Source organism: Astatotilapia calliptera, chromosome 8 (assembly GCF_964374335.1).
Source record: "Astatotilapia calliptera chromosome 8, fAstCal68.1, whole genome shotgun sequence".
Lineage (NCBI taxonomy): Eukaryota > Metazoa > Chordata > Actinopteri > Cichliformes > Cichlidae > Astatotilapia > Astatotilapia calliptera.
In genome coordinates, this window is record NC_137429.1 from 21,000,083 (window position 1) to 21,012,742 (window position 12,660).

The 12,660-nt window shown below is 42.9% G+C and overlaps 1 protein-coding gene across 2 annotated transcripts; it reads left to right on the forward strand.

Moving 5' to 3' along the window:
- The first annotated feature begins 278 nt into the window (after positions 1 to 278).
- Positions 279 to 9,622, forward strand: meiob (meiosis specific with OB-fold). Of its 2 annotated transcripts, XM_026177267.2 has the most exons (14): positions 283 to 648; positions 965 to 1,044; positions 1,209 to 1,266; positions 1,434 to 1,565; positions 1,728 to 1,800; positions 1,957 to 2,152; positions 4,339 to 4,439; positions 4,673 to 4,725; positions 4,915 to 5,010; positions 5,204 to 5,296; positions 7,621 to 7,765; positions 7,858 to 8,044; positions 8,258 to 8,344; positions 8,425 to 9,622. In XM_026177267.2, exons 1-14 carry the CDS (start codon positions 534 to 536, stop codon positions 8,539 to 8,541), a joined length of 1,533 nt encoding a protein of 510 aa, XP_026033052.2. In that variant the 5' UTR covers positions 283 to 533; the 3' UTR covers positions 8,542 to 9,622. The 2 variants fall into 2 exon arrangements, with proteins under 2 accessions (XP_080161313.1, XP_026033052.2); XM_080305187.1 differs by lacking the exon at positions 8,425 to 9,622 and having other exon boundaries at positions 279 to 648; positions 8,167 to 8,306.
- The last annotated feature ends 3,038 nt before the right edge of the window (positions 9,623 to 12,660 follow it).

The following is a 12,660-nucleotide window of genomic DNA, read 5'->3' on the forward strand; positions in this document are numbered from 1 at the left end:
CAGAAGGCACTACAGAGGATTGCCAAGGAGACCCAGAAAATCATTGGGATCCAGCAACTCCAATAGTGACATCTTCAAGCCCCACTGCCCAAACCGGGCCACCAACATCGTAGGGGACCAGTGAAGTGAAGCTGCTAAAAGACTTGAATAATATTGCATGTATATATTTGTGTGTGTTATTATATTATTATTATATATAAATATTTTATGTTTGCATTTGATTATTTATATGACAGTATTTAAGACTTTTATATTTATTAGTAGTAGTATTATTTGTATTTGATTATTTATTGGGTTGTTATTTTTAGCACAACCTAATAGCGGTGACCATGTGATAGTGGTACAATGACAGTAAAGTCTTATGTGATTTTAACCGGCATAAAGCCTTTATTACGAAATAATAAAGAAAACTCCTACTTCACACTAACGGTTGTTCTCTACGTTTTACTAATGTATGCCACTATGAAAGGTAATTTTTAAGTCTTTTTTTTTCGTTTGTGTGTGTATTGTAGCCTGAAGACGCAGCTGTATTAATGCAGAAATTTCCAGCAACAATGAAGGCAGCATCAAAGCTCCGTTATACCGTCGCGTGCAACAGCTTCACCGCGAAAATCTTATGTCACGTGACCAGAGAACTGCTGGAGACAGGTAAAAACCGCAGACAGCAAAAAACATGCTGAGCTTTAAATTAATTAGTATTAAAGCTAGAGTAGAACTGTAATATTAGTCTGTTTGAATCAAATTTAGCGTTAAAATGACAAAAAATAATCCAGCGTTAGCTTGCTACTTATATAATTACTGCATTAAGTTAAATTTAGCTAGTAAATGTATGTATGTATGTAGCTCTTACACATTACTCACTGTGTTTTAGTGTATTCAGAGCTGATGTAGAAACCGTCTTGCAGAGGTTGAGCTGAAGCCCAGTTCCTGACTTCTGTTTATTTTTATTTTTTTTTATTTATAGACTGTGCAGAGGTTATAAACAAAATGGCTGCTCACACCTATATCGCTATCTCTGAGCTGCATCCCAACATCTCTCATTCAGTGAGTTCAACTGATTTTTTTTTTTAACTTCATGTCCTTTATTTTCTTTTTTTTTTTCTCCTAGGGCTTATACCCTAATGTAGCCCAGTGCATTTTCAGGCTTGTTTTAGCGAGTTTAATTAAATAGTATAATGCACTCCCGTTGTCCTTGTAATGTTTTCCAGAAAGTGGCAGGCATCATCATTGGAAAAACTGACGTCAAAAGCTTCCCTGACAGAAAAAGTTCGTATCCTGGCTGTATCTCTATCAGTGCATCATTATTTTCAACATTCCTCCTCTGCACTTCAGTGTCTTGTACACCAGCGCCCTCTCCTGGTGGTGATTTTTAGGTTTCTTTTTTTCTCCGTTGAACTGCATCACTACACTAACCCTCCATTTCTGAAATACAGATATTGGTATGGACAGATTCACCTTTGGCTTCACTGTTAAAGACTCTCCGGACTTCTTCATCAACGTGAGCACTTGGGGAAATGATGCCTATGTCAACGGGCTGGCCAGCAGCTTCAACATTGGGGACTGTGGTGAGAAAGTCTCTCTCAAAGTTGTGTAGATTTCTTTTACTGTCCTCTTTCCCGATTAAAGTAATTTTTTAATAAACTGAAATATTTTTAATGTATTTCTTGCCTATAGAAATTACATAATGATGCTTGGAAACAGAACTGCTTCTTTTTCTTCCTTTCCAGTCACAATTGAAAACCCTTTAGTTGCCACCAAAGACCTGGAGAAAGGAGATCGATTTTGTCCTGCAACACCGAGGTAATTTAGCATTTTAAGACAGATGGTATCTAAGAAGCATGTTCTCCTTACTGTGCTTTTAGGTAGCTGATGGCAAGTGAGGCAAACATAATGTAACACTGTGCAAAGCACGGTGTAACAGGGAGTAATGTGTAATGATAGCATCTGCTGTCTCAGCCACTACAGGCTGCTGGTGACGGAGGCTCATTCCCAGGTGTGTCTGTGTGCTGATATGGACACCAATGACAGACTGCTGCCATTGATTCACCTGCCTGTTAAGGACTCCAGAGATTTCTACTCTCTGGGAGACATAGTGGCCAACGGGCAAAAGCTGGATGGTTCGGTGATAAATATACTTGCTGCTGTAAAATCGGTAGGACACTTTAAGGCTTCAGTCGCTCAGTGTTACACAGGAGTTTGAGAAAAGTTCCCTTTTATACACTTAAGGTTTTGTGTAGAGTGCTGAAAGCTGTTAATCACAAAGACTTTTTATTTACATATTTATTGTGCTGAAATTTTCATGACCCCACCTCACCTGCTTTTACTGAGGTTAGTGTGTTTTTTCCTGTTTTTCCCAGAATGCTTTTCTATACATGCATGGACAAATCTGAGAACACTGCTGCAATGTGCAGTAAAGGCAATGAACATTACACTAACTAGGGAAATAAATATTTGAGTTCTTGAAAAATGACATGTATCAAGATTAACTTCACTCTGATGTCAAATGAAAATTTACTCTCAGTAGCTTAGCTTGCACTATTTAAAGATTAAAAAACTGCTGTCAATGTCTCTGTAAGATGATTATTTTTTAAAAAAATGTGGCCAGAATGTGGCATAAAATGTTGATTATTGAACTCATTTTTCTGGATTTTGTTTTGTGGCTAAATCCTGGCAGCTATATATTTACAGTTTAATTATTACAGTAGTTTTTATTCTATATTCAAATTCTCAGCAATCAAATAGGCAATGACCTTTCCAAAAGCATTCCCAGTTTTCCATAATGGCATTTTAAAGACTCTTTAAGTGGGAAAGAAAACGTTCTCTCTTTCTATATTAGCGTGCAAAAGTTTTGTGCCACTGCTCATCGTCAGTCTTTAACACTGAACTCTCTTAGGCAGCTTTCCTTCTTTCTGTAGTCAGGAACAGTTCTCCAGGCTTCTGGAAGGACTTTCAAAACTGGCTGCCAATTGTTCCATTGTTCATCAAGATGATCGCACACTGCTTTAATAATGTTGAGGTGGGGTCTCTGGAGAGGCCAGTCTGTGACTGATAGTGTTACTGATGATGATTTGAACCAGACATTTCAAATTCGTCTTTGTCACTCCAGAAGACCTGTTGGGCTTTTAGTCCAGTTCTTGTGTAATTTTCATACCTCAGCCTTTTCTCCATGTTTACCTTCCTTAAGAATTGTTTCTTGACAGCGACACTTGCACTGAGACCATTTCTGATGAGGCTTCAGTGAACTGTAGATGGATCAAGCGTTTCTCAGATACTCTGTCAGGTCTTTTCTGGATTGTTTCCTAGATTCTCAGATACTGTTCATCTGCTAAACATAGTTTTTGCCCCTCAGCTGTAAAAGGCCACCTGTTAGACACCCAAAGTTGTGAATGTGATAACTCGAGAACCAGGTAACACAGGATTTTGAAATGCATGCCATAGGTGCATCTACTAAAAATCTCATATGATCTCAAATCTCAGTGACGTCAACCTCCAGATTAAGGTCAGATGGTTAACTTCTCTGAAAATCATCTAGGATTTTCACATTGAACTGAAAGCCTGTGTTTATTTGTTCTGTAGCATCACAGGTTGTGTAAACTTAGTTTGACACTAAAGAAGAAATAAATAAACGATAATCAACCAAATTCTTATTGACCTGGTTTGACCCAGTGTGCTCAAAAATTTAGATTTCCAAAGACAATGCAATAAAGTAAAAAACGCTCAGTAGAAACATTTATAGCATGTTTACGTGCTTAGTAGATTCTTTGTCAAGTAACAGATTGCAATCATATAAACTTGAGTATATTAAATGTATTCATATTTTAAGAGGTGGTTTTCAGTTAGTAAAATATGTATTTTCCAACTTTGCTCCCACATTGATTAGATGGTGTTTGTTTGGTTTTGTTTTTTCCTCTACCATAAACTGAACTATGGTGGAAAATAGTCTGTTAAAAGTTTCCTGAGCTGAAAAACAACTTTAACAAGAAAAGAGAGGGAGGGTTGTTAAAAAGTGGCTCGATGTTGGATTATTAAAGTCAGTCACGGAAAAGCCACATAACCTGTCAGAGAGACGCTGTGGTGGGAACCCTGATGTGTATGAGTGTGATGAGTGAGCGATCAAATAAGTTGAGTTTTCATTTACATCTTATAAATTGTCAATTAGCCTACACTGTGTCTGTGTTTGTGTGCGTGTGGTTTCATGGTGAATGGTTGTTGGTTTTGGAACATACCAGCTCACCATAATGGCCCCAAAGTTCACACACGGGCCAGACCTGATCTCAGTGTCACATGAAAGGGAGATAGTGTGATAGGAACTTCAAGCGACCGTGTTTGCATTTTCAGATCGGAGACACAAAGCAGTTCACCACTTCAGACGGACGCAGAGGGCAGAGGCTGGAAGTGAGGCTCTTTGATGACTCCGTCTTATCCTTCCCCCTCGTCTGGTGTGTCAAAGGCATTTATTAATTTGGAAAATGAACGTAGATTTATTACTTCTGTTGCTTTTGTGCCATATTCCATCTTTACTGCCTTTTGTATCACCGCTGTGTCTCCTTAAGCGACCACAAATTTACATTAGCGATACAACGTCTTAGATTGCCCCTCTGAACTACATGTGTGTTTGATTTTTGACTGTGCTCTCCCCTGTGTGACTCCCTGACCTCTGTCTCACTCACAGCTGGGACAGAGAAGCCATTCAGCTCATGCAACCTCTGATACCCAGGGAGACGGGTAGGTTTGAGGGCTGCTGCTCTTTCTCCGCCGCAGAAATGAATCTTTATTTAACTGTTATTCCTGCCCGTCATGTCCCATTAGCATACTGTGCTGAAGACAAACACAGCGGTGGTTACCTGAGATCCAACCGCGTGTTTGCGTTTAAGATGGTTTTCTGTTGTTTCAACTGTTTTTCTTCATTCCAAGTGCTCTTCATAGCCGACGCGAAGATCAGCTTTGACAGCTTTCGCAGCGGCATGGTGGCAACTGTTAACTCGAAAAGCATTATCACTGTCAATCCTGGTAAGAGATCACAGCGGCACTTAAAAAAACACAGGCTCTGATAGAGATTTAAATGGTGTAACTGATTAAAACAAGACTGAAATGCTGGTTTTGGACAACCAATCAGTCATGGTAGACAGTGAAAGAAATGGAGCTTTCCTTCCTGCTGTGCAGGGAGAGAAACATGCTAGAGTCAATCATAATTTGTTTTCAGACACCCGAGAGGCCAGCCTGCTGTTCAGTTATGCTAAAGAAGTGTCAGAGTCTGGAGCTCTGGATCAAGATGACATGCCAGAGGATGTCCCTGGTAAGTTATAATGAGTTCCTGCCATGACTTCCCCATATTCATATAAGTCAGTCTGCCCATCTAAATGTAAAAGACTCTTTGAATTTGAGGCATCAGAAGCTGTTATTTCCCCTGCTTTTGTCTTGGATCTTTAAGCAAAAGATTATATTATATAAAATAATTATATTTTCAGTTACAGAGGGCATATAGGAAAGTTTAAAAGGTGAATGCAAGATGCTATTATCAAATCATAAAGTCATTTTCCCCACTTTTGGTAAATCCCCTAAAAAGAGCAAAACTAACAGGATCCGACAGACGAGTACGGCTAACTTGTGGCTTAGACCTCCATCACTGACCAGTGGTAGCACAGTCAGTTCAGCTCCTCATTAAAAGCACATTACCAAGCCACACAGTTACACTAGCTGCTGTTTTTCTAGCTGCTGTTTTTCTTCTTGAAAATGAAAACCAATAGTTCATTTATTTTATTTTTTTTCTCAGTCCACATAGAGACCTTCTGGTGTAAAGATTTTCAGGCTTTAAGAGTGTTTCCAGAGGAGGTATTTAGACTATGATGCCAATACATTTTTGATTTTGCCGTTCACTGAGACATGCGAGTGTGAGATCAAAAGTTTTAGCTTTAATTCCCCACATCTAGATGTGTTAAACAACATAGAAAATATGACTTACCAGCAGAGATGGGCAGTAACGCGTTACTTGTAACGCGTTACTGTAATCTGATTACTTTTTTCAAGTAACGAGTAAAGTAAGGGATTACTATTGCAAAATCGGTAATTAGATTACCGTTACTTTCCCGTAGGAACGCTGCGTTACTGCGTTACTAAAACTGTGATTTTTTTTGCGAGAATGTCTCATGACAGTGACGTAAGCAAGTGCGACGTTGGTGACAGCAGCTGTGTGCAGATCAACAATGGATAATATATGGAGTGCGGGAGAGAGTATGAGCGTGCAGCGTTTAAAGTGTGGAAGTACTGACCTTACTTTGAGTTTGATTCCATAAAAAGTGACAAAAACATTAGCGTCCATCGTGCGTGGGAAGAAAACTTCTTTTTACAGCGAAAAAAACCCCTAAACTTCCGAGCAAGCACCGAGTAGCTACGACGTGATGGGAAACTCACAGAGACACTCACGCGGATTCTTCAACTGACCGCAGCACACCTACACCAGGGTAACCCTCCGCCTACCCTGCTCCTGCTTTACAGGTGAAAATAGAGCAAAAGGACCGCTGAGTCTTTGACTTTATTTATTTTCTGCTGTGTTTTACTTGCATCTGTTTGAAAGAGTGAGTGAAAACACAAAAAATATTTTATTTTATGTGCTGGAATGTGTAGAAAATAGGTTTAAATGTTAAACTAATTTATTCAAGTCAGAGAATGTTGCATATAATTAAATGTTTTGCTTGATGCATAAAATTAAAAGATTAAAACTGATAAAACAAGTTAAAAAAAAGAGACTTTTCCATTTGATTACATTTTGTATGATGGATTATGTAGAAAAAGTAGAATTGGGCTGAAAGATCTATCACTTTATCACCTCTTCAGGTTGTAAATCGTGTTTTTAAAAAGTAACTAAGTAACTAAGTAACTAAGTAATTAATTACTTTTGAAAATAAGTAATCAGTAAAGTAACGGGATTACTTTTTGGGGGGAGTAATCAGTAATTAGTTACTGATTACTTTTTTCAAGTAACTTGACCAACACTGCTTACCAGTCCAAAAACATGTTTTCCCACCGATTAAATTGCTGAGGAGGAATTTCTTTTTTTAATATTTAGTATATCAGTATCCTGCCTCCTTTATTTTGCAGTGGAAACACATCAGGATTTTCTTTGTATAAAGACTGCAGACTGTGACAGTTTATTAAGTATACCTTGCTAGTAATTTGGTTGAACCCCATTTTCCTTCAAAACCACGTTGGAAACGTTGCTCAGAGATTTTGGTCCATATCGAAATGACAACATCACACAGTTACTGCAGATTTTCCAGCATCACATCCATGGCAGGGCTCTAGACTAACTTTTTGCCATGGTTGCACTGAAGTTAGGCGCACTCAAATTTTCAACCGCATCGCTTAACACCACAGTTTTACATGTGCACTGTTTTGGGGGGAAATTGCAGTCCATACAGACAATATTCATTTGTAAATGATTAACTAACAATCTTGTGCTTAAAGTGCTTTGGCACTCTTTCGTCTTGATCATGTCTACATGCTTAAATGCATTTGGCTGCTGCCATGTGATTTACTGATGTGTGCTAATGAGCTTTTGAGCAGGTGTACCTAAGAAAGTGCCCTTTAAGTACACATGTATGCTGCTGTTTTGGTCTGCAGTAGAGTCCATCACCGACGTTTACACAGTGAGCCAGCTGATGCAGAAGGCCCGAGAGAATCCCGAGGCTTTATTTGGCATCACATATAGTTTCATCTCCAAGCTCGACCTCGACTCGTCTGCTTCAAAAGTCATCAAGACACGGTGGTAAATTCACACATTGTTTACTAACTATAACCATGACAGCCACTTCCTTGAACAAGAACAAAGAGCAGCTTATTGCTTTGTCTTTGCTTCAGCTCGAAATGCAAATTCCTGGTGACTGAGGACTTGAACAGCTGCACCAACCAGTTATGTCCAGGAAAGGGTCAGATTGTTTCAGCCACTACAGGCTTTGATCTCCTGGTGGACTTCACAGACCACACCGGCACTCTGCACGCCTGCAGCCTCAGGAGCCCAGTGGCAGAAAAGGCTCTGGGATGTACAGTAAGTATCAGTTCATAGAAAGACGATTCTCCAGTCTCAGTTCTAAACCTTGTGCTCCTACACCTGTGCTGTATGGCTCAGATGTCAGTTACAAAATTCTGTAAATATTCTTTATTTTGTAGCTATTGCTCAGATGAACCTCCACAATCCAGTAAATGAATGGCGGTGGTTGATAGCTTTGCCACATCACCTTTTCTGTTTGATCTGATTCAGACAGAGGAGTTCATCAGTTTGACTGATGGTGAGAGGACTGCAATGAAGTGGAAATTTCTTTTGGAGAGATGCAAAATATATGTGAAGGTACCTTAGCTTTTGATACCAAGCTGCAAAAGCTATTAGCTGTAAAAACAAAGTGTTGAAAAAAATCTCATGTGCTGTAGATCATTCCTTCTCCTAAGATGAAGAGTGGAATCAGGGGCATGGTCCTGGACTGCTCGCTGGCAGATCCAGGAGAGGTGAAGCAGCACATGTCTGCCCTGCTGCAGCAGCGCCTGTGATCAGCACCCTCACTCACAAGTTTCAGCTTCCTGCCTCACCTGCTGTTTGGTCTTTGGACTCACATGTTAACAAGAGGCTTTCATGCATGTGCACTTTGAGTTTTAATTATTACCAATTATTTATTAGGACTCCAGATTATTTAATGTATTTATGTAAAAGTATTTATTTATAAACATGCTGCTAAGTTGTTTGACTTTAAAGCTGTTAAACTTCATCAGCTCCATGTTAATGTGTTATGTTTTACACTGCAACTTTTATGTTCCATTATATGAAAGCTAACGAGCAGTCTGGGTTCAAAACATCTCCAAATATGCACAAGTTAGACAATAAGCTGTGTTCTTCATGTTCTTCAGTCATTGGAGCCCCTAGAAGTGTGTGATACATACTTTTGAGGCATTTTTAAAGATAAGGTACTGCTCTGTTTAAAAAATTAAGTCAAGTTGACACCATTTAATCTCTGAATTTTATGCATTAGTTGATGAAAAGGTTTTTCTGTTCTTCAGACCAAGAGTCATAAAAATATAATGGATTTTCTGGTCTTTTGTTTTCTTTTTTTTAGCCTTCATTTGTCAAGTTTTCTAAAAAACTGCAAAACAAGGAATCAATCAAACCCAAACTTGGTGCATGAACATGCAGAAGAAATATTGCCATACTTCTGCACACCAGCAGAGGGCAGTACTGTTCTATTACCAATAATCTGTACCCAACTCTCAAGTGATCCAAAAGTGACTTTTTTTTTCTTTTTTTTTTTTTGCCTGTCCCGTTTGGCTCTTTTGCCATCAGAATTGTTGTCTAAAGGCAAAGAAAGATGCCCAACGGATTTACTTTACCAAACTGACCATCCCAGCCTTGCCGTAATGGTCCATTTGATTCACCTTTTATTGTTTATTTTATTTTCACTTACTGAATACGGGACAGACTTGACTGGGGGAAAGAAGGGGAGAAAGAAAGAAGGAAAGAGAAACAGCTGAGAAGAGGGACGGGGGAGAAGGGCAAAAGACAAAAACCAACAGAACGGGCAGAGAAAAAAAAATGCATATATCAATCACCTGGATCACCTGCTGAGAAAGAAAAAAGAAAGCAAGCAGAAGAGAACAAGAGTAATAGAATAAACAACATCACAATGATATATGGGAATATGACAGTAAATACTAACTATTAAACATTATTGTGCAGCACATAAGATCAACAGAACACAGTGTGCTTTGAGGTAGGAGCCAAAAAGGGTGTAGTTTGTGGGTGTGATCACCCGTGTGTACACCTGTGAGCATGGACGCGCTTGTTTTTTGTTTTTTAAAAGGTTCCTTCATGTAATAATCTGCTAGAGGGTGTGGGGGGGCCACAGCCCCGTCCTCCAGGGCGTGAAGCAGGTGTGGAGGAGATCAAAACTCCAGACATCCAGAGGCCCCCAGAACACAAGAGACCAAGGAAGACCAACAGAGGGGCAGCCGCGCCACTGTCCCAGAAAGAGCTGAGGAGAGTCCCAGATGAGGGCTCACTCAGCAGCCGCGGAGCAGAAGCCAGGGGGAGTTGCAGTGACGCGCCCGTGAGCTCCGCCGGCAGCCAGCTGCGCCTGAGTGACCGAGCCCCAAGCCGAGAGGCCGGGGGCACCCCACCTCCGAAGTGGCCCGAGCGAGCCCCAGGCTCCAGGCCCCGATAAGCGGCCGCCAAGGAGTGAGCCGGTGTGTACCTGGACGCCCATCCCCGGACACAAAGAACCACCAACGCACCGATGTCTGAGGGAGTCCGCCACTGGCAGGGGAAGTGGTGGTGGGGGGAGATAGGCCTCCAAACCTTGGAGGGCCTGAGATGTCCCCAGAGAGGTGGCGCCTGACACCCAACCTGACATATAGACACAGACATACAGGCACACACAGATACAAACATCCATTCCCACCCTCATGCTCTCATATGCACTCACTCCACACTCAACCAACGTGGAGACAGACATAAAGAGACGTTGTACACACGATCACACTCCCCAAGCGTACTCTACAAACCGGGTCTAGGTGCCCCCGCCCCTGGAGGGGGGAACTGCACCCAGACCCAGGTGGTGTTTCCCTTTTCCCTGCGGTGGGGGGAGGCAGACCGCCCCGACTCCGCAGCAGCAGGAAGGCTCCACACTCCAGACCGCAGTCGGACGGCCAACTCCTCCTCCTAGTCCTAGCCCCCCTGCTCCAGCAGGTCGCAGAGAATGGGGGTGAGAGAAGACTCCAAACCTCCCTCCACCCGCTCATTGTAGTGTTGATGCATGTGTGTTCTAAGGTGCATTTAAAACCCAGGAGGGCATGGAGCTACCTGCCAGAGAGCAGCAGGTAAGCGCATGGTCCCTCCTGCTGGCCCTCAATGTCTACGTGTATTTAAAATTGAGAGGTGGGCAACGATGCCAGGGGTGGGGTGTACACCCTGATGGTACTTTGGACTCCGTGTATCGTGCCCACCCCCAAGATCCTATATGTATGTGTAATGAGAGTGTGAGTAATGTGAATGTCTAAGTTGTGGGATAAAATTGAGGCAGAGGCAGCCAGAAGGGGACAGAGGGGGGGGTAGCCTCCTCTGCACCCTGGTGACATACCCCTACTCCAAGGCCCTGCATGTGTGGGTGGTTGTGGTGGAGCGGGAAGAGGGAGGCAGCTGGAGATGGGGAGGGAAGGAAGGGAGGGGCAAGTGACCCCTCCCTGGGGCCAGCTCCCCCGCTGACCCCAGTAGGCACCCCCATACTCCGCGACCCGCCAGGGAAAGGGGGCCCAGGCCCATCCAGACCGGGCCCAGTGCAGCAGCGCCGCCCGGCCCCACAGAGCCCGGGACAGTCCACCCAACCCCACCACAGAGAAAACTGCACCCACCCCACCATCCACTCATCTTCCAGACTACATAAGACAATAAACACCCAGGCTGAGATCTTCCTCCACCTCTCCTGTATCTCCCCCTCCTGCAGAGGGAGCTCCTGAGGAGAGGAAAGCTCCTGCAAGATGTGACAATCTCCCCCACCAGTTGAAGAGCCCCCCAGGTGGCTCGACGCACCGGCGGCACCCTGCTCCAGGGCTGGGCCCCCATGCACCCACCCGCCCACAACCCCGGCAACACACCAACCAGGACCCAAGCCCCCGAGGCCCGGTCCGGGTCCCAGCCCAGAGACGGAGCGCCCCCAGAACCTCACGCCCATCCCGGACCCACCCAGGGGCAGCCAGGCTACCAGGTCAGTAACCCACGTCCGTCAGCACAGACCCTCCCCTAGCCCCGCTGCACGCAGCCGCGAGGAAACAGTCACCTGAGAGCCAACAGAGCCCCTAACCGGACATGACCGCTACCCCGGGTTGAGCCCCCCAAGGAAGATGCCTCCGGGGAACCCCCCGACGCCCTAAGCCTGTCCCTACCCCCACACCAATCACAACAGTGAAGGCGGGACCAAACTATGACCCCCCACCCCCACTAGGTGATGGAGCTGATCAAAGGAGCCCAGAGCAATTGATCTGATGTGGTGGCAGAGGCTGTATCAAGACTAATGTAATCTAATAGATAATTTCTATATTGGTTAGAGTTAAGATTATTTTTATTTTTCCAGTTCATGAGGACTGTTTTCTTGGCTATGCATAGGGCAGTGAAAACCATATGGGCGATATTCTTTTCTGAAGTGACATTATCTAAGCTGCCCAACAAACACACTAAGGGGGAAGTTGGAATGTTACATTTCAGACACTTCGATAAGTCTTCACATATCTCGCGCCAAAACTTCTGAACTGGTGGACAGAACCAAAGAGCGTGGATATAATTGTCCGGTGAATTGGTTTGGCAGTGTGAGCAGTTGTTGGTAGACGTAAAGCCCATCTTGAACATCCGATGACCTGTATAGTGCACTCTATGTAATATTTTGTATTGAATTAATTCAAGACTGGGATTTCTAATTAGATGAAAGGTTTTTAAGCAAATCTGAGACCAGAAGTTTAGGTCTAAGTTAACTGATAAATCCGCTTCCCATTTTGCAATAGGAAGTGATATTGATTCATCTGTTTTAGAAAGCATTCTGTATATTTTGGATAGTAATTTGGGGGGTTTAAGAGTAAGAAATTGAACCACACTTGGTGGTGTTTGTAGTTCAACTTGACCCGGTTTAAATT